This window comes from Lygodium microphyllum, chromosome 17 (assembly GCF_053477565.2).
Source record: "Lygodium microphyllum isolate KBCC chromosome 17, Lygodium_microphyllum_v1.1.10, whole genome shotgun sequence".
Classification (NCBI taxonomy): Eukaryota; Viridiplantae; Streptophyta; class Polypodiopsida; order Schizaeales; family Lygodiaceae; genus Lygodium; species Lygodium microphyllum.
In genome coordinates this window covers 14726997-14748268 of record NC_141151.1, presented here as the reverse complement: position 1 = coordinate 14748268, position 21272 = coordinate 14726997, and the positions used below count along the sequence as shown (strand labels likewise).

The 21272-nt window shown below is 42.6% G+C and overlaps 1 protein-coding gene across 1 annotated transcript in view; it reads left to right on the top strand.

Moving 5' to 3' along the window:
- The window catches only part of CGL1 (alpha-1,3-mannosyl-glycoprotein beta-1,2-N-acetylglucosaminyltransferase), a 162524-nt gene extending 158016 nt beyond the window's left edge, over positions 1-4508 (top strand). Inside the window, exons 16-18 of the mRNA XM_087697038.1 lie at positions 3334-3372; positions 3453-3623; positions 3838-4508. Of these exons, the coding sequence (XP_087553164.1) occupies positions 3334-3372; positions 3453-3623; positions 3838-3948 (321 nt within the window). The 3' untranslated portion in view covers positions 3949-4508. The remainder of the gene's footprint in view (positions 1-3333; positions 3373-3452; positions 3624-3837) is intronic.
- Positions 4509-21272: the final 16764 nt, after the last annotated feature.

Sequence of the window (21272 nt, the reverse complement as noted above, 5' to 3'; positions counted from 1 at the left end):
CCCACTTGGTAAAGAGATTACTACACGTCTAGTTGAACATGGGCTAAAACACTTATCTACAGTATTGTATATACCTCAACAAAATGGTATAGGTGAGAGACACAATAGATCTAACATGATGTATGATCAAAAGTCAATCTTTGGTTCATGGTTTCTAGCTTGAGGCTATTATGTGTGCCACTTATGTACCAAACAAGTGTCCAACCTAAGCGTTGCAATCCATCATTTCATATGAGGTTTGGCATGGCAAAGAGACCTTTTTTGCTCACTTGCATATTTTTGGTTGTTTGGCTTATGTGTTAGTACTTGTACAACATTGCAAAAAATTGGATGGCAAGGTTGTGAAATGTATCTTTACTAGTTATAAATCTGAGAGCAAACGTCATAGGTTATATCATTCATAAATTGAGCATACTTTGGTTAGTTGTATTGTCCTCTTTGTGAAAGATGTCATACAACCTTTACTTTCATGTAGTAAGGAGACATTTATGCTCACAAGACATATATGACACTCTGTTGCCTCTTTTTAGTGGTGGATAGTCAAATCTAGCAACAAATGAGGCAAATTTTCAGGCTATGCAAGTTTTGAATGTATCCACTGATCAAACCGTTACCAATGCAGATGTGGATGATGCACTTGTTAATGAGAGAGCACAAAGTGATAAGTCGAGGACTATGCGAAAATAACTTTGCATATGTTACATGATAGTAAGTTGGATACATGTTTGTTTAGTTGTGCTCGTTCTAGCTCTCATAGTGCATCTTATACATCGGATTGTTATGTACTAGTTGGTTCTAGTGTGTGATGAGGATGAGCCTACTTTTTTTGAAGAGGTACAAAATTTAGAAAATTGGATAGTTGCTATGGAATCTAACATTACTACCACAAATGACACATTTTTTTTGTGTGAGTTCTCTTGGTAGAAAGGCCATTAGTACCAAGTGGGTGCACAAGTTAAAATATAAGCTAGAAGAGTCCTGACTTTGATGAGAGACCTTTGCTTCAACTTGATCTATGACAATAGTTCATAAGATTTGTGTACTAGTAGCTCATAGTGGTTGGAATGTACATTAGTTGGACAACTTGTAGCATTCTTGCACTAGCAGCTCATAATGTTTCGAATGTATGTCAATTGGATGTTAGAACTAGATTTTTGAATGGTGATTTGTATAAGAAGTATTTTGTTCAAAAGGGCAGGAAAACAAAGTGTGTAGATTGAAAAAGGCATTGTACAAACTATACAAGTGCCTTTGGCTTAGTAGGAGAAAATATTTGCGTACTTGATTGTACATGGTTTTCTAATTAGTCCAACTGACATCACTTGTTTGTCAGACATGAGGGTGATGTGCCTCTATAATTTTGATTTATTTCAATGGCATGCCACTCACTGGTCAAAATGAGACACGTATTACTGATTTTAAAACTGATTTCAACTTAGGCTTTTGATATGTTAGCTTTGGATCTATTGCATCATTTTTTGGGCATTTAGTTTAAGCAGTGTGATATAGGCATTGGTTTGTGCCAAACAAAGTATGTTGGGATATTGTTGCAAAGATTTGGTCTTGAGGATTGCAAGCCTATTGCTACTCCTATGTAGAGAGGTTTGAAGTTTAGTTTTTATAATGTTGGAGACTGCTTTGATGTCTCTTTCTATCAACAAGCTGTTGAATGCTTGATTCATATATGCATTACAAGGCTTGGCATTAGGTTATAGTCTCATAGATGAGTTGGTTCATGCATAGCCCATGCACCAAGCATTGGCATGCTGTGAAGCATATCTTTTGCTACATAAGTGATACTCGACTCCTTGGGCTGTTTATCCCAAGGGGAGACCATTCACGCCAAATTGACATGCTTTTTCAGATTTAGATTGGGTGGGTTGTTACAACACTCATGTATCCACAAGTGGTTTTTGCTTCATGCTTGGCAATTCATGCATATCATAGTTGAGCAAGGAGCCTACTTTTAACACTTCTAGTTATGAAGTTGTTGAGTATAGGCCAACTTACGTAGCTATGGTTGACTTGTGTTTGGCTCAAATGCCTTTTGGCTGGTTTTGGTGTTGGACAGCCATTTGCACCACAATTTTCATTAGAGGAAGAGCATATTGGTAGTTGGACGGAATGTAGCGTTCTATGCTCGCACTAAGCACCATAATCATTATGTTAGGGGAGACTTTCTACAAGAGAGATCAGCTTGGCCTATATGCTAGTCAAGACAACCTTGTAGATCTTTTCACAAAGACTTTGCCTCATGAAAAGTTCAAAGCTTTCAGAAAGCTTTAGGCTTTGTGGATTGATCATAGTCCACCTGGCATAGTACTCCCCTATACACAAGTGTTAGCTCTTGTTCAGCACATTGCCCCCAAGGGAGGTTTGGTACTATATTTTGGCAGCGATGTGTGCAAACATACGACATTGTAACACTTTTTCCCTCACTAGGAGGTTCTTTTCCCCCAGTTCTGTACAAATGCCCATTCACTCTAGGGCAAACTTAGTCTTGTAAAACTTCTGCACTGATGGCTCTTCAGGTAATTAACAATCTGCTTGGTTGCTGATGGTATCTAAGTTGTTCATAGATATGCCATGTATATTGACCTGATTAAGTTCCTTTACATTGCTTAAAACACAGATTCTCGGTATTTGCTGCATGCATCTTGTAGAATGTGCTTTTACCAATTCGACAGCTGCACCCATGGCCTTCTTGTTACTGTTTAAGCTGATTTTAGTGTGTGGCTGTACAATATCATGGAACCTCTCTGTTTGTCCACTTCAAAGTAGCTGAACAATGTCTGCTTGTCCACATCAAAGCAAGCTCTGTTGGGAAATCTGTGAAGTGCATGAGATGAGAGCGGAGGCTCAAAGCACAGTTGAGAGCTGAAGCATGACTCTGCATGGTTGTCGGGTACAGAAAGTATGCAACTGTACGGTACAATAAAATATGGTACTAAATGGTACCTTAAAAGTTTTTCAAGGCGGAGCATGATTTAAATACATTATTCTCCTAAAAGCTACTTAAAACCTACTTTTTTAAATTAAAAAAGTTAGAGGTGTTTGAATCTCAAAAAACATAATCTCATGAGAGAATCATATGATAAGAAGTAATTAACTCATCCCGAAGTCCAGACCAGACTGGAGAAGAAGTATCCATTAAGTTGGTACCTTATAGTATCAATACCCAATATAGTATGAACCCTTATGGACGTGGTACTAGTGCAACTATGGGCATGAGCATAATGCTTTCTTTGTATTATCATGCATGTGCAATCCCTGTTTCGCAACAGAAAGGAAGTCAATTAACATGTGTATTTTTTTCTATACACACACTTACAGGTCAATTGGCGTTCAAAGGATCTAAGCTACTTGCTCGAGGTTTGTCTCATCAAATTCAAGCTAAGAGAACTCCATGGGCTCATTTAAATGGATTCTAACTGCTCTCTGCTTGCCAACAGAAAAATTATGACCGCAGTTTTGGTGAAGCTCTTCTTAGTGCAGCTCCTATATCTGGTCCTGATGTTGCTCAAAAGGCCTACAGCATTGATGGAGATGTCAGGATTGAATATGTGGATCAAGCAGCTTTTGAAAGGCTTGCTAGGCAGTTTGGTATTTTTGAAGAGTGGAAGGTAAATTGTATGTTGGCCTGATTGGATCTTGAATCTACTGAGAGATTGTTGGACCTACTCACTTGACCTGGCAATTTTTAATATTTTTGAAGATTGGAAGGTTTTAAGTGTATGTCAGTCTGATTGGATCTTAATATCCATTGATAGTAGATCTGGATTTAAGTTTATGATTGTGGAAAGATCTCAGTTGGTCTGGTATTTGAATGCATTGCAGGATGGGGTCCCTCGAACAGCATACAAGGGTGTTGTTGTTTTCAGGTGGCAAACCTCAAGGCGGATATTTCTTGTTAGCACCAGTTCACTTCAGCAGTTGGGTCTAAGTTAGCTGGCAATAGCCCTACAGCTACTTATTGTGCAAGTTTCTTGCGGCAGTGGATGACTGATGATAATATACCTGGGTAAACACTGATACGTATGCATTATCATAATACAAGACCTCACACAAGCTTGTGGTCTGCTGTTAAAAAGTATTCTCCAGCAGTTGCGAAAACAGAGTGTCATGTTGGGTTCCCCACCCCCCACCACTTGTGTGTGGAGTTCATAGTCCAAGAAGCCCAGAGAGGGTTAACAGGGATGAAAGAGTAGCAGCAAAATAGAAATCTGAGGATGTACGTGCAATGTGAATGTTTGTCTGCTATTTGGAATTGCTTCAGTACCAGAATGATCTGTTGAAAGCCACAGATGGCATGGAGTTTCTGTTCTTTCAAGTCCATTCTTTGTGAATCTACAGCATTAACCGAGGCAACCAAAAGGAAAAAACTGCAACTGGTTCTTGTATGTAACAGCAACAAGAAGGGCGATGCCAGTCTTGTATCATGCATACATTTAAGATGATATTCTCTATCAAGTTGGTCTTTCAAGTATTGGCTTTTCAAGATCATTTAGTTTGTTTTGACTTTTTTGCCCTACCAAAGGCTAGGCCATTATGTTCATTCTTTGGGGTTCCTAGTTTTTCCTTAAATGCTAGTTTTCGGAAACGAGAATAGGTTCAAAAATCTTATAGGCTGGATGTTAAAGCATAAAATCCATATAGATGTCTGATAGGAACTCAAGAAATAACACCAAAATAGTATCTGAGGATGTATATGTAATGGGAATGTTTGTCTGGTAGTTGGAATGGCTTGAGTACTAGGGAATGGCACAGTTTGCGATATTCTTTGTGAATCTACAACATTTTCCGAGGCCATAAGTATAAACTCCAACTCACTCCAGTAACAATAGCAAGGATGGCAATTATGCTTGTTCTGTATCATGAATATATTTGAGAGGGTTGTTGTAGATTGAGTTTTCGTGTCGTACAAACTTTTTTGTTTCTGAGCAAGAGATTCCAATTATTGCCATTTCAGGAAAAAATCAGTTAGTTTTGGCTTTGCCAAAAGCTAGGCCATTGCATTAATTCATGAGGTTTTCAAACACAAGTGCAAGGTATTTCGCAATGAGAATCGTTTAAAGTTGAATGTGAAAGCATTCATTATAGAGATGGGGGAATTAAACAAGCCAGAAATCTTAGGATGTATACGCAACATGAATATTTGATTGCTTTGTGGAATAGTTTGAGTATCGAACATGGTTTATTGAAAGCCTTAAATGGCATGGCACTTTTGTCGTCATGTCCATTCTCTGGGTATCTACACCACTATTTGACGCAACAAAAATAAACAAGTCGGTTGATTTTACCATGTCCTTATGGTGAATAAATCGAGAGGATCTTCTAGATCATAGAAACTTATCTTTTCATAGGGAAATCTCAAATATTGGATTTTCATGAGAGATTATATGGTTTATGAGTTATAAACCCTTTTTGGCCTAATTAAGGCTAGGCCATTGTGTCTTTCTTGGGGTTTCCCATCTTTTCTTAGACTACTCCTTAACTGCAAGCACTTATTATATAGTAACAATGCCCTTTTGTAGTCATCCTCTTTATGATTTTTAATATCTCGTGTGTGTGTGTGTGTGTGTGTGTGTGTAAATCGTGTTTTCATAACAATATCAAAATTTATACATTTTCCTCTCCTTTACAAAGTCGTAGTAGCACCTTTGCAATAGGACTTTGTGAGTATTGCATTTAGATTTAGTTTAATTGTACATTGTGCTTTTGTACAGTGTTATGGTCAATTGCATATAAAGCACATGTACAAGTGTATAAATGATAGAAAATGCAATTATCCACATTGAGATTACTCTTGAGGGCGGGCTTCATATGAGATCGTCTTGAGGGAGGGATGTCTTGGAACAGAGGAGTGGTAATGCTCACTTAATAGTCTTTAAAGCTATTTATTTTGTCACCACATTGTAGACTTGTGTGCTACTGCATGTAGGGGCCACCTCACCTCATTTCTTGGCATCTTAGTACTAGGTATTAGCAATGTGAGAATCCTATCCATTTTATAGCTTTAGTAGACTTTTATTCTAGCTACATATTTTCTATGTAAGTTTCCTTTTTCCATTTGCTTCCATGTTTAATCATTGGTCTTTACCTTCAAACCTAACCTCCTCTATTATCTTGGCATGCCCTTGTGATAAAATAGCCTCGTTTGCTTTCATGCTTTGCCTTTAGAATGTTTGGGAAGCTTTGGGATCTTCCTTTATGTGCTATGTGGGTTTGGTGCATGGTTTTGGATTTCTTCTTGAGGAAAAATATCTTTGTTGCAATAAAGGCAATGACCTTTGGGCATAGGACTAGATAAAGTGATAAAAGCACAAGGGCTTCCCCTACATGAAGTGTTGGAGGAAAGGAGTAGCATAGTAAAACTAGTTAGTTCAATCAAAGAGAGCAAGGGAATGAATCCTAAACTTAGTTGAAAACATAGTGGGCATTTTAAGCATCACACAATACCTTCAATTTTGGAGTAAAGTTTTAACATGAAATATGTAAATATAAAGACTTTTAGAGCCAATATTAAGTAATCGTTTAAAAGGAAAATGGCAATACATAAATAAGGCCCTTCAAAAAATGGCCCATCCAAGAAGTACCAAGAAGAAAAAGATTCACACCATGAGTTGAATGTGCATTTATGTGTGCATGTGTGTGAGTGTGGGAATGTGTATACAAGAATGTTTGCTTTTACACTTTGCCCTTGTGGTAAATCACCTTGTTGCTTTTACGCATTTGCCTTCAGAATATTTTGGAAGCTTTGAGATTAGCCATGTGATATGTGTGTTTGGTGCTTGGTTTTGGATTTCGCCTTAAGGAAAAATATCTTTGTTATAATAAACAGGGCATTACAACTTTGATGCTTAGTTTTGGATTTCTCCTTAAGGAAAAATATCTTTGTTATAATAAGCAGGGCATTACACCTTTGATGCTTAGTTTTGGATTTCGCCTTAAGGAAAAATATCTTTGTTATAATAAACACAATGACCTTTGGGCATATGACCAAATAAGGTGATAAAAACACAAGAGCTTCCCTACATGAACTACTAGAGGAAAGGAGTAGTCATAGTAAAATTAGTTGGTTCAATTAAAGAGAGTAAGGAATGAATCCTAGTAGTCTTAGTAAAGAGAGCAAGGGAATGAATCCTAGTAGTCATAGTAAAGAGAGCAAGGAGTAGTCACATCATGAGTTGAATGTGTGTTTATGTGTGCACACGTAAGTGTGGGAATGTGTGTATACAAGAATTTTCTGATAATGATAGTTTCCTATTATCATTATAAATATGTGTGATATGCATATCATCCATAAATGTAATGGTATGTTTGCATCTGTTCTTGTTATGCATGTATGCATATGTGTAATATATGCATAAATATGTGCATGTACATATGGCCCACATATCTTTATGGATGTATATCATTGTTTGCAAATATGCATGAATATATGGATATGATTAACAAGTTATAAGTTTCTTATTTCTAATAAATATTCGTGTATCTAAATAAGTGGCTTAATAAGGTACACAAAGATTCAAAGGTTTGTCTCGATGAAATTCTTGAGGGGTTCACTTTGAGGTTAGGAAAATAGCATGCATATGTAAAAGTATGATTTTGTTTGCAAGTGGAGTTACAAAAAGTGCATGTGCACACACGCGCGCGCGCACACACACACACACACACACACACACACACACGTGTATAGGGGGTATCATGAGTATAAAAATATTTGAAAATACACCTTGATCATGCATGTGCTATATGGGTTCTTACATAGCGAATGTCTAGGGTGAAATTGATTTTAAAAATGTAAATAGAGATCATAGTACCCATGACTCATGAGGATGTGAAAAAGTTAAACATGGTGTGTGTGTGTGTGTGTGTGTGTGTCCCACCCCATTTTCAAGGGTAGGGCCACAAGGTGGGCAGCAAGGCCCACCAAGTGACCCTACTCCCCATCAAGTAGTTTGGGAGCTTAGGGATCACACATATACATGCACACACAAGTTAGAGCTTGCCTTCTTTCTAAGCACTATTTGAAAGGTGAGAAGAATCGAAGCTTGCACTCGAGAGCTATGGCGGGAGAGCAAGAGCAAGAAAGAGAGAGACAAGAAATGGAAACTCCAACAATCACAATGTGTGACCGGGCCTTCCTTTATTCAAACTGACACTAAAAGAATAAAGAATAAAGTGACGGTGACGGGCGCCCACCACCTGCAGTGTGCAGTGGCAGTGACTGTGAATGTAGTATTACACAGGCGGCTAGGCGGAGGCACCTTTACCCCCAACAACCTCCCACTTAAAGGCGAATCTGCCCTAGTGAGGAGTGGAAAAAAAAAAGACAATACAGGATGTACACATGTACAACAGGATGAGGAAAGACGTCATCTCATCCCACGTCCATCAACCTCCTGAGGAAGACAAAGCACTTTGTAGAGAGGCTTTTCGTGAGCAGATCTGCAGGATCCTGGTCAGTCGAGATCTTGACAAGATCAACAAACTTGTCCTCAACGACCCCATGTATGAAGTGATACCTCACCTCAATGTGTTTCGTCTTCTCATGGAAGACCGGATTCTTGGCTAACTGAATAGCACTCATAGAATCTGAATGCAGTTTAGGGATAGTATCAATACCAAGGTCAACAACTAAACGACCCAACCAAATGGCCTCCTTGCAAGCCTCACTGGCTGCAATATACTCGGCCTTTGTAGTAGAAAGGGCTGTGCATTTTTGCACCCTGGACATCCAAGAAGCAGCACCTCCAGCATAGGTGAATACATAGCCGGAAGTGGACTTCCTACTATTTGCATGTCCTACATAATCAGAGTCAATGTACCCCACGACTCCTATATCCTAGCTGCCATAGCATATGCACATATCTGCAGTGCCCTTCAGGTACCTTATGATACTCTTCACAGCATCCCAATGCTTCTTACCAGGTGTAGCCACATAGCGTGCCACAACACCAACTGCAAAGGCAATATCTGGATGAGTGGCTATCATGGCATACATAAGACTGCCCACTGCGGATGCATAGGGAATCTTGGCCATCTCGGCCCTCTGCTCATCTGTCTGTGGACAATCAGCCTGTGATACCTTCACATAAGAAGGCAATGGACAGACAATAGGCTTTATATCCTATATGCGGAAGCGCTCAAGGACTTTATGAATGTACTCCCTCTGTGACAAGTACAGGAGTCCATGATGCCTGTCGTGTCTAATGCGCATACCAAGTGTATGAGCGGCATGTCCCAGATCTTTCATCTCAAAGCTCTTCTTGAACTGAGCCTTAAGAGCATCTAGCTCATCATGAGCTTTCCCTACTATCAACATATCATCCACATAGAGTACCGAAATCAATAAAGAACCATCACGGGCTTTCTTCGTGTAAAGACACGGATCCGTAGCACTTCGAGTATTGTAGCCCTGTGACTGCATAAAGGCATCAAACTTATGATACCACTCCCTAGATGCCTGTTTCAAGCCATAAAGACTTTTCTTCAATTTGCACACTAGGTGCTACCTGCCAGGTTCTGCAAAGCCCTTAGGCTGCTCCATATAAATCTCATCATGCAAGTCCCCATGTAAGAAAGCCGTCTTGACATCCATCTGGTATGTATCCAAGTCAAGCTGAGCAACCAAAGCCAAGACTAAGCGCAAGGTGGTCATCAACCATAGGAGAAAAGACCTCGTCAAAGTCCACACCATGCTCTTGCTTAAAACCCTTTGCTACCAATCTAGCCTTGTATACCGGCTTGGGGTGTCCAGGGGTACTTTTTAGCTTGTACACCCACTTGCATGGCAAAGCCTTCTTGCCTGTAGGCAAGGAAACCAAATCCCAAGTGTCATTCTTATGCAGGGAGTCTATCTCAGACTGCATAGCCCTCTCCCAGGAGTAACTATCACCCCCGTGCATAGCCTCATCATAGGTGAAAGACTCTCCTGCATCTATAACCAAGACATAATGCATCGAGGGCTGAAATCTATCAAGTGGACGTCTGTCTCTAGGAGATCGTCTCACGGTAGGCTCTGCTGCCTACCCAGTTGCCTATCCGACAACGTGACCATGAGCATCTACTGCAGCTGTAGGCTGTCCAACTGGTTGTGCGGGAGCTCTCGGCTCCTCCTGAAATATGACCCTGTGGATCTCACCAACTCTCTCAGGCTGCCTATGCATCTTGTCTTCATGGAAGACTACATCATGACTGCAGATGAATTTCCGCGCCTGCGGATCCCAGAGACGGTAACCCATCTCACCTGCATCCCCACAACCAAGGAAAATGCATTTGACACTCTTAGGATCCAGCTTAGTTCTCTTGTCCCTGGGCACATGGCAAAATGCATCACATCCAAAGACACGGAGATGCGCATAAGAGGGAAGTTTTCCAGCCCATACCTCCTCTGCAACCTAGAAATCCAAAGCACTAGAAGGTGATCTGTTTATGACATGCACAACTATACTAACTGCCTCAGCCCAAAAGATCTATGGTAGGCCTCGTGGCTAAGCATACTACGTACACACTCCTGAATGGTTCTATTCATCCGCTCAACCAACCCATTCTTGGGGGGGTGTAGGGGGCGGTCAACTGACGCTTAATACCCTTCTCATCACATAACTGCTCAAAAGCACGTGAGACATACTCACCCCCATTATCTATCCTTAGGCATTCTAGCCTATACCCAGACTGGTTCTCAACCAATGCAAGCCACCTCTGTAACACAGCCAAGACATCGGATTTCAGCTTAATGGGATAAGCCCAAACTTTCCATGAAAAATCATCTATGAACGTAACAAAATACTTTGCACCACCCACAGACTGACAAGGCATGGGCCCACAAACATCCGAATGTACCAATGCCAAGGGCTCACTCACACGTGGCTTACCAGACTTCTTATGCATAGGCCTAGTCTACCTGCCATAAAAACAATGCTCACATGAATCAAAACATGCATAATCAAGGGGCAGTAAGTACTGCAAACCAGAAAGCATTTTCATTCCCTTCAAAGATATATGGCCCAAATGAGCATGCCAAAGAGATACATGTGGGATAGAACCCACAGACAAAACATGATCAAGGGAAGAAGCTAATACAATCAAGGGATAGAGGCTGCCAGCCTTGGCACCTCTCGCAATCACAAGTCTGCCACGAGTGATCTTCCTTGCAGAGTCTCCAAAACATACATGATATCCTGCGTCATCAAGCTATCCAGCTGACATGAGATTGTGTGTCGAAGCAGGTACATGACGCACATCTGCACAACAAAACTACTGCCAGAAGGAAACTGCAGCCTAACATCACCAATGCCCACAATATCAAGAGAATTGTCAACACCCAAGCGCACAAAGCCCGAAACAGTATGGTATGAATGAAACCACTCTCGACAAGGTGTCACATGAAAGGATGCACCTGAGTCCAAGAGCCAACACTATGCATACATAGAGTGTATCTCTGTCATCTGTGAAGCACTAAAAGAAGCTACAAGGATATAATCATCATCATCAACATCCTCAAGCTACATAACATTGATCTCTTCAATTTTAACACTGGACTTTGCAGGCACTATGTTGTGATCAAAAGACTTATCCTACACTTTGTCTTTCCCGTTATCTTTGTACCTTTCATTGCGCAGTTCATAGCATTGTGGCCTAATATGGCCCTTTTTCCCACAATGGTGACAAGTAACATCTGCATTCCTACCATAGGATTTGCTACGTGACTTCCCACGAGACTTGGACCAAGATTTCTAAGAATCCTGTCCATGGCCACTACCACTGCCATGCTTTCCATATCCATCATTCCTGCCTCTAACTGTCATAGCATGCAACACACGAGAGACATCCAAATTATTACGGTTAACCTCTTTCTGCAAAAGAGCACTCTCAACATCAGATAATTTCAAGGTCGCAGTAGAGGCACATAATGCAGTGTGGAATACATCCCATGACTCATTAAGAGTACCAAGCAAGAAAAGAGAAGTGACATCCTCTGTAAAAGTGATGTCCTATGAAGTCAAGTTCTTGAGTATAGCATGGACCTGGCTCAAGTGAGCAAGACATAGTCACATTCTCCTTCATGCGCGCAGATCTATAAGCTGCTTCAGCCAATACATCTGACTCACTGGACTTTTCTTGTCATAGAGATTCTTGATTTTATCCCACAACTGCCATGCACTATGTTCTTCCTTAAATACATTGTAATGAACCTGTTCTATGAGAGATAATACAATACTGGACTTACATAACTCATCAAGGTCAAGCCATTCCTCATCTGGCATAGTTGCAGGCGGATGCCCGCTCAACCTCAAAGGTTTGATCTGTGATTTTTGCACCAACACTTGCCAAATCTGGCTCTTCCAATAAGAGTAATTCATATCATCAAGCTTAGTGATGTTGAAAATAGCATGATCAGTGGGACGGACTTACCATAATGCAGGCTGGAAGACTGTAGACAGTTCAAAACTGCTTGTTGTACTGTAACACATCAAAGCATGTGCAAATGCCTCAGATGAAGCCTGTTTAAGTGCCCAATGGCCTAGAGCTTGAGTAGTATCCTGTGATGCAAATAGAGACCAGCCTAGAAATCAGGTGCAAACATCGTGCTGCTATCCTAGGTGGCCTACATCCCACGTGGCATAAATGGGGTTGAGGAGGGGCTCAAGTAGGTGCCCAAGGGGGCACACAACAAAGCCTCAAGAGGTCTTGATCAAGGGCAATGTAGATATGAAGCAAGGGAGCTTCAATGGTGGCTGCCCCAAATTGTTCACAGCCTGTGTGACTTGAAAAACAATACAAAACCCTATGGAGAATGAAGGAATGCCTCTGATGTAATGCCTTGAGGGTGCCCAAAGGGGCCGGGAAGGTACTCACGAAGCCGGGGAGTGACGGGAACTCGAAGAAGTCGGATATGGCTGCCAGGAAGGAGACCCAATGCGAGTAGGGAGTCGATGGGAAGCTAAGAATGCCACAAGCCAAGCTCAAGTGTCGAGAAGCTAAGCTCTGCTACCAGTTGAAAGGTGAGAAGGATCGAAGCTTGCACTCGAGAGCTATGGCAGGAGAGCAAGAGCAAGAAAGAGAGAGATAAGAAATGGGAACTCCAACAGTCACAATGTGTGACCAGGTCTTCCATTATTCAAACTGTCACTAAAAGAATAAAGAATAAAGTGACGGTGACGGGCGCCCACCACCTACAGTGTGCAGTGGCAGTGACTGTCAATGTAGTATTACACAGGCCGCTAGGCGAAGGCACCTTTACCCCCAACAACCTCCCACTTAAAGGCGAATCTGCCCTAGTGAGGAGTGGAAAAAAAAAAGACAATACAGGATGTACACATGTACAACAGGATGAGGAAAGACGTCATCTCATCCCACGCCCATCAACCTCCTGAGAAAGGCAAAGCGCTTTGTAGAGAGGCTTTTCGTGAGCAAATCTGTAGGATCCTGATCAGTCAAGATCTTGACAAGATCAACAAACTTGTCCTCAACGACCCCAAGTATGAAGTGATACCTCACCTCAATGTGTTTCATCTTCGCATGGAAGACTGGATTCTTGGCTAATTGAATAGCACTCATAGAATCCGAATGCAGTGTAGGGATAGCATCAATACCAAGGTCAGCTACTAAACGACCCTACCAAATGGCCCCCTTGCAAGCCTCAGTGGCTGCAACATACCCGGCCTCAGTAGTAGAAAGGGCCGTGCATTTCTGCACTCTAGACATCCAAGAAACAGCACCTCCAACATAGGTGAATACATAGCCGGAAGTGGACTCCTGTATAATCAGAGTCAGTGTACCCCACGACTCCCGTATCCTAGCTGCCATAGCATATGCACATATCTGCAGTGCCCTTCAGGTACCTCATGATACCCTTCACAGCATCCCAATGCTTCTTACCAAGTGTAGCCATATAGCGTGCCATAGCACCAACTGCAAAGGCAATATCTGGATGAGTGGCTATCATGGCATATATAAGACTGCCCAGTGCGGATGCATAGGAAATCTTGGCCATCTCGGTCCTCTACTCATCTATCTGTGGACAATAAGCCTATGATACCTTCACATAAAAAGGCAATTGATAGCCAATAGGCTTTACGTCCTCCATTCGGAAGTGCTCAAGGACTTTATGAATGTACTCCCTCTGTGACAAGTATAGGAGTCCCTGATGCCCATCGCATCTAATGCGCATACCAAGTATGTGAGCGGCATGTCCCAGATATTTCATCTCAAAGCTCTTATTGAGCTGAGCCTTAAGAGCATCTAGCTCATCATGAGCTTTCCCTACTATCAGTATATCATCCACATAGAGTACCAAAATCAATAAAGAACCATCACAGGCTTTCTTCGTGTAAAGACACGGATCCATAGCACTCCAGCTGTAGCCTTGTGACTGCATAAAGGCATCAAACTTATGATACCACTCCCTAGGTGCCTATTTCAAGCCATAAAGACTTTTCTTCAATTTGCACACTAGGTGCTGCCTGCCAGGTTCTGCAAAGCCCTTAGACTGCTCCATATAAATCTCATCATGCAAGTCCCCATGTAAGAAAGCCGTCTTGACATCCATCTGGTATAAATCCAAGTCAAGCTTAGCAACCAAAGCCAAGACCAAGCGCAGGGTGGTCATCTTAACTACAGGAGAAAGGACCCTGTCAAAGTCCACACCATGCTCCTGCTTAAAATCCTTTGCTACCAATCTAGCCTCGTATACCGGCTTAGGGTGTCCAGGGGTACTTTTTAGCTTGTACACCCACTTGCATGGCAAAGACTTCTTGCCCGTAGGCAAGGAAACCAAATCCCAAGTATCATTTTTATGCAGGGAGTCTATCTCAGAGTGCATAGCCCTGACTATCACCCCTGCGCATAGCCTCATCATAGGTGAAAGGCTCTCCTGCATCTGTAACCAAGACATAATGCATCGAGGGCTGAAATCTATCAGGTGGACGTTTATCTCTAGTAGACCATCTCACGGCAGGCTCTGCTGCTTGCCCAGCTGCCTATCCAACACCTTGACCATGAGCATCTGTTGCAGTTGTAGGCTGTCCAACTGGCTGTGCGGGAGCTCTCGGCTCTTCCTGAAATATGACCCTGCGGATCTCAACAACTTTCTTAGGCTACCTATGCATTTTGTCTTCATGGAAGACTACATCATGACTGGGATGACTTTCCGCGCCTGCGGAACCCAGAGACGATAACCCATCTCACCTGCATCCTCATAACCAAGGAAAATGCATTTGACACTCTTGGGATCCAGCTTACTCCTCTTATCCCTGGGCACATGGAAAAATGCCTCACATCCAAAGACACGGAGATGCGCAAAAGAGGGAGGTTTTCAAGTCCATACCTCCTCTGCAACTTGGAAATCCAAACCACTAGAGGGTAATCTGTTTATGACATGCACATCTGTACTAACTGCCTCAGCCCAAAAGCTCTGTGGTAGGCATGCATGGCTAAGCATACTGCGTACATGCTCTTGGATGGTTCTATTCATCCGCTCAGCCAAACCATTCTTGGGGGGTATAGGGGGCGGTCAACTGACGCTTAATACCCCTCTCATCACATAACTGCTCAAAAGAACATGAGACATACTCACCCCCATTATCTGTCCTTAGGCATTTTAGCCTATACCCAGACTGGTTCTCAACCAATGCAAGCCATCTCTGAAACACAACCAAGACATTGGATTTGAGCTTAATGGGATAAGCTCAAACTTTCCGTGAAAAATCATCTATGAATGTAACAAAATACTTTTTACCACCCATAGACTGACAAGGCATGGGCCCACAAACATCCGAATGTACCAATGCTAAGGGCTCACTCATGCATGGCCTACCAGACTTCTTATGCATAGACCTAGTTTGCCTGCCATAAAGACAATGCTCACATGAATCAAAACATGCATAATCAAGGGGCGGTAAGTACTGCAAACCAGAAAGCATTTTAATTCCCTTCAAAGACATATGGCCCAAACGAGCATGCCAAAGAGATACATGTCGGATAGAACACACAGACAAAACATGATCAAGGGAAGAAGCTGATACAATCAAGGGGTAGAGACTACTAGCCTTGGCACCTCTCGCAATCACAAGTCTGCGACGAGTGATCTTCCATGCAGAGTCTCCAAAATATACATGATATCCTGCGTCATCAAGCTGTCCAACTGACATGAGACTGCGTGTCAAAGTAGGTATATGACGTACATCCTGTATAACAAAACTGTTGCCAAAAGGAAACTGCAGCCTAACATCACCAATGCCCACAATATCAAGAGAGCTATCATCACCCAAGCGCACAGAACCCGAAACAGTACGGTATGAATGAAACCACTCTCGGCATGGTGTCACATGAAAGGACGCTCCTGAGTCCAAGAGCCAACAGTGTGTATACATAGAGTGTATTCCTGTCATCTGCGAATCACTAGAAGAAGCTGCTAGAATATAATCATCATCATCAACATTCTCAGGCTACATAACATTGATCTCTTCAATTTTAACACTGGACTTTGCAGGTACTATGCTGCGATCAGAAGACTTATCCTGCACTTTGTCTTTCCCCTTATCTTTGCGCCTTTCATTGCGCAATTCATGGCATTGTGGCCTAATATGGCCCTTTTTTCCACAATGGTGACAAGTAACATCTGCATTCTTGCCACGGGATTTGCTACGTGACTTCCCACGAGACTTGGACCGAGATTTCTGAGAATCCCATCCACGTCCACTACCACTGTCATGCTTTCCATATCCATCATTCTTGCCTCTAACTGTCATAGCATGAGACACACGAGAGGCATCTAAATTTTTACGATTAACCTCTTCCTACAGAAGAGCACTCTGGCGGCTAAGCGGAGATGCCTTTACCCCCAACAACCTCGCACTGGCTCAAAAGCCATATATATGAGCTCAAGAGATCAAGCCAAGGCAAGACACAATGCCAATGACATAAGTCCAAGACAATACATCAATAGTACATCCCGAACATGTAGGCGGTAGAGCATACGTATGTAGCATCCATAAGCATGTAAGACATCAAATACATCCCAAGATACAACTCTGGCAAGCCAATAAATAGCTCAAGTAAGATCCGAGGATCCAAGGTCAAGCCAAGACCGAGCTCCAGTAGCAATAGGCTCCAAACAATGTAACTAGCATATAGTAATGGCATAGGCTAAGCATGTCAAGACCAGTCAGACATAAGCAACATACATGCCACAAGTACATCCAAGACGGAGCATCCAAATGCTTTGAAAAGCAAGCTCAAGCTCAACAACGATCCCAAATCAAAGCCAAGCTCTATGTTGAGCCCCAAGTGTCAATACATCACCATATATGCCCGAAACATAGCTCGAAAAGCATAGGCAAGTATACATGAGTAAAATGACTTCAGCCCAACTCTGTACAGTAGTGATTTACTATTCAAAACTAAGAATTTCAGCACCAAAATCAGCTTCAAATGGTTGCCAAACAATAGGCATACATTCCCCTAACATCAGAGCATCAAATGACAATACCAAACAAGCTGTAGCATCAAATGTCGGTGTTACATTGTCATAAACTGCCTGTGGACTGTTGTGACAGTCCCAAAATAGTGTTAACTCTATCCAAATGCTATGCCAACACATCAACCATCAAAACCAAGCATCAAAGCATGTTCATATGCCCGAAATGGAGCCTTTCCAAGTGCCAATGGAGGGGGAGAGCTGTTGTTGTGACTATCAATGCTAAAGACACATATGGGAGGGCTGTGTGATTCTGCCAACTATAAATGCTGGTCCCAGGGCTGCAAAAAATGGTGGCCAAGCTTTGGAGGGGTCCGGTTAAAGCCAAGGAAAGCCTCAAACAAGCTCCAGCAAGTCTTGTTCAAAGGCAAATGAGATATGAAGCAAGGGAGCTTCAATGGTGGCTGCCCCAATCTTGTTTACAGCCTATGAGACCTGAGAACTGAAGTAAACCCTGAAGAAAATGATCAAATACCTTTGATATAATGCCTTGAAGGTGCCCAACAATGCCAAGAAGATGCTTGGGAAGCCGAGGAGTGATGGGAGCTCAAAGGAGTCAGATATGGCTGCTGCCGGGAAGGAGACCCAATGCAACTAGGGAGTCGATGGGATACTGAGAATGCCATGAACCAAGCTTAAGAATTGGAAAGCAAAGCTCTAATACCAGTTGAAAGGGAGTGATGAATCGAAGGTTGGACTCAAGAGCTATGGCGAGAGAGCAAGAGCAAGAAAGAGAGAGACAAGAAATGGGAACTCCAACAGTCACAATGTGTGACCGGGCCTTTCTTTATTCAAACTGTCACTAAAAGAATAAAGAATAAAGTGACAGTGATGGGCGCCCGCCACCTGCAGTGTGCAGTGGCGGTGACTGCCAGTGTAGTAATACAGGAGCGACTAGGTGGAGGCACCTTTACCCCCAACATGTTTTTCTTCTCCTCTTATTGGCTCTTCTGGTCCCTGTTGCTCGTTATACGCTAGCAATTCCACCTCTTGGACTATTAGTCCTGCCCTTAGCAAGTACTCCCTTTGCTCTTGCTAGCTTAGGCCGATTTCTTATTCTTACACCTAGATGCACAAGCCATGCCTTATACCTTTGCATGTAATCTCCATCTTCTTCTTTAAGATTTCAACAACCTCCTCCTCTTCTGGCTACATGACATCTAAAATGGTGCTGAGGAAGGTACGTTGCTAGGCTTCCATTCTCGTCTTTACGGGCTCTTCCCTACTCTCTACTAGCACTCTGTGGCCTTCAGCATGGGCTAGATGGTTTGCCAAGTCTTTGACTCTTCCCTCACTCTTGGCTACCCATTTCTCCGCTTTTTGATTCTTTTTCTCTAAGCTCTCATTTTGCCTTTGTGCTAAGGCCACCATCCTTGGCTACTGTTCTTTCCACCTTTGGATTGCTTCTTCTTTCTCCTTTTCCAATTGCTCAATATCCCTTTCCATCCTTTCTTGACCTTCCAGCTCTGTTAGTAGCTTATGCTCCATTACCTCCATTTCTCTTCGATGCTCTTCCACTTTTTTTTTAGCTTTTTTTCTGTCACTTCAAGTTTGTCCATTGCCCCTTGTATTCTCTTCAACTACTCTCTTAATTCTTCATGTTGCACGAAAATGAGCTTGTACTCTCTTTGTAAGCCTATCAGCTCCCTATCTTTCTTCCTCTAACCTTTCTTGCCAATTGTCTTCTTCCTTTTCCTTGGCCTTGAGCTCTTCCTTCAGCTCGTAGATTTCCCTTTGCCACCCTGCTACTTAGTGAGTCCTTTCCAACTTGAAGGCTGCCAATGCTTCTCTTTCAACCTCCAATTCAGCCACATCTGTCTTATTTTTTTCCTATGCTCTTTCCAGCTGTGCAAGAAGCTTCTTGACGTACTCGTCATAGCCCATGGATGATGACACTGTTGTAGGTATAGATGCTATCGATGCCTCTATCTTTTTCTTCTTAGGATCTTGCCTTGATTCAGCATACATAGTTGCCGATCTCTTTGTTCCAGTCATTGAAGCTCCTCCATCAAGTCGTCCGAGGCTATTTCTTGCACTTTATCCACTAGATATTGCACCTAGGCCACCATGAGATTGCTTGCATCCACCGTGCTAGTGATGCCTTTGGTGGTTGTGGTAGTTACAGTTTGGGGCAGGAGAACAGGTGGGATTGGATGCAATAGCCCTTTGCCTTTGCCTTTTATCATCAGTGGTGGTTTGATCTTTAGTACTTTGGCGTTGGTGCTTAGGTCTTACTCCCTTAGTGGACTCATAGTAGCTAACTCCTCCTGGAAGGCTGTTCCACTGACATACAAATGGCTTGAGCCACGTCTTCATCTTCCTTCCTATGCAACTCTTCTGCCTCTACTTATGCTTTCCTCCTCCTCTCTTCTTCAAACCTCCTCGACTCCTCCTACACTCTTCTCAACTCAGTCTTTTCTTCCTTGGTCATTCTCTCCCTGGTTTCTTGCTATTGCTTTTAAGGAGTCTTCTTCTTTGGCTTCATAGGCCCTCCTTGGATAGATGGTGTCTCCAGTTCTTCGCCCTCACTCACTATCCTTTCACTTGACTGCTCTTGCTCATGGGGTGGTGATCTTTCAGGTGTCTCCCCAACTTCCTCTTCACCTTCCACCTCTCCCACAACCTCTTGGATGATGGTAGTTAGCACCCCGCCAAACCCTATAATCAATACCCCTTACATCATGTAACTCTACACACTTGCTATAGTCGACCTTCTCCACGTACTTTCCTAGATTGCATTGGTCGACAAGCTGCTTCATGGCCGTTTCTTCCAAGACCACATCGTCCCCCCCCCCCCCCCCACGAGAAATGATGTAAATCCTTCCTAGGATTGGAGAATGAAGGGTGAAGGACATTAAGTGTAGGCTTGCGATACTCCACTTTTGCATTAACCAGGCATAGAAGTGTGGGTTATACTCCAAGTGAGCATGGCGGTCCATGGCGTGAGGTCTAATACATACGTGTGTAATGTAGGTCAGGACATCAGTTAGGATGTCACCAAAGTTGATCTTGCTAGCAATGTGTAGCTTTTCCTCGAGCTCGATCTAAATAGGGGTGGGCCATGTTATGGTCTTCTAAGGGTCGATTGCAAGTGATGGCCAATATTCTAAAGTAAATAGGAGCTACTTAAGTAGGGTCATACTCAAAGGTTTTGATGGTGCATCTCTTCTCGGCATTGGTCATGATTGGGTAGCCCTCTTATTCCCATTGAAGATGGAGACCATACCATTTATATAGAAAGGAGGAGTCAGTGATGGCCAGCTTTTTAAGTTCTTCTAGCTCTTGGCTTGTGGTAGAGACTTTGCTCTTGCTATAGGAGGTGATTAGCCTTCATTTATACGAGCTTGCTTGCAAGAAATCTTAGTGTGGTGATCAATTGCTCAGCCACCATGGGGACTTTAATGAACATGAATTCGAATTCTTCCCATGTACATGGCATCATGCGTACATCAGTTGCTAAAGGCTCGTCTAGGAGGCCTAGCTCCAACCATTTGTAGCTTTTAGCAAGCAATTGTAAAGGTATCATCCAAGCATCTAATGCATGTGACCAAGTCATCCCTCGTGTTCTCAACTAGATCAGAGGCCAACATAAGAATAGATCTCCACTCATAAGATGGTTTAAGGCTTGTAAGAGATGAGGGTTTGACTAGGCTCGGTAGCTCAACAAGTGGTGTTTGCTACTTTGGCTGATCATTAGGATGTAGGCTAGCCACTTATGTGAGGGGCGTGGTTTAGGGCTCAAATGTTGTGCTACTTGCTGGTTGTGAAGCCATTGGGGTGCTAACAG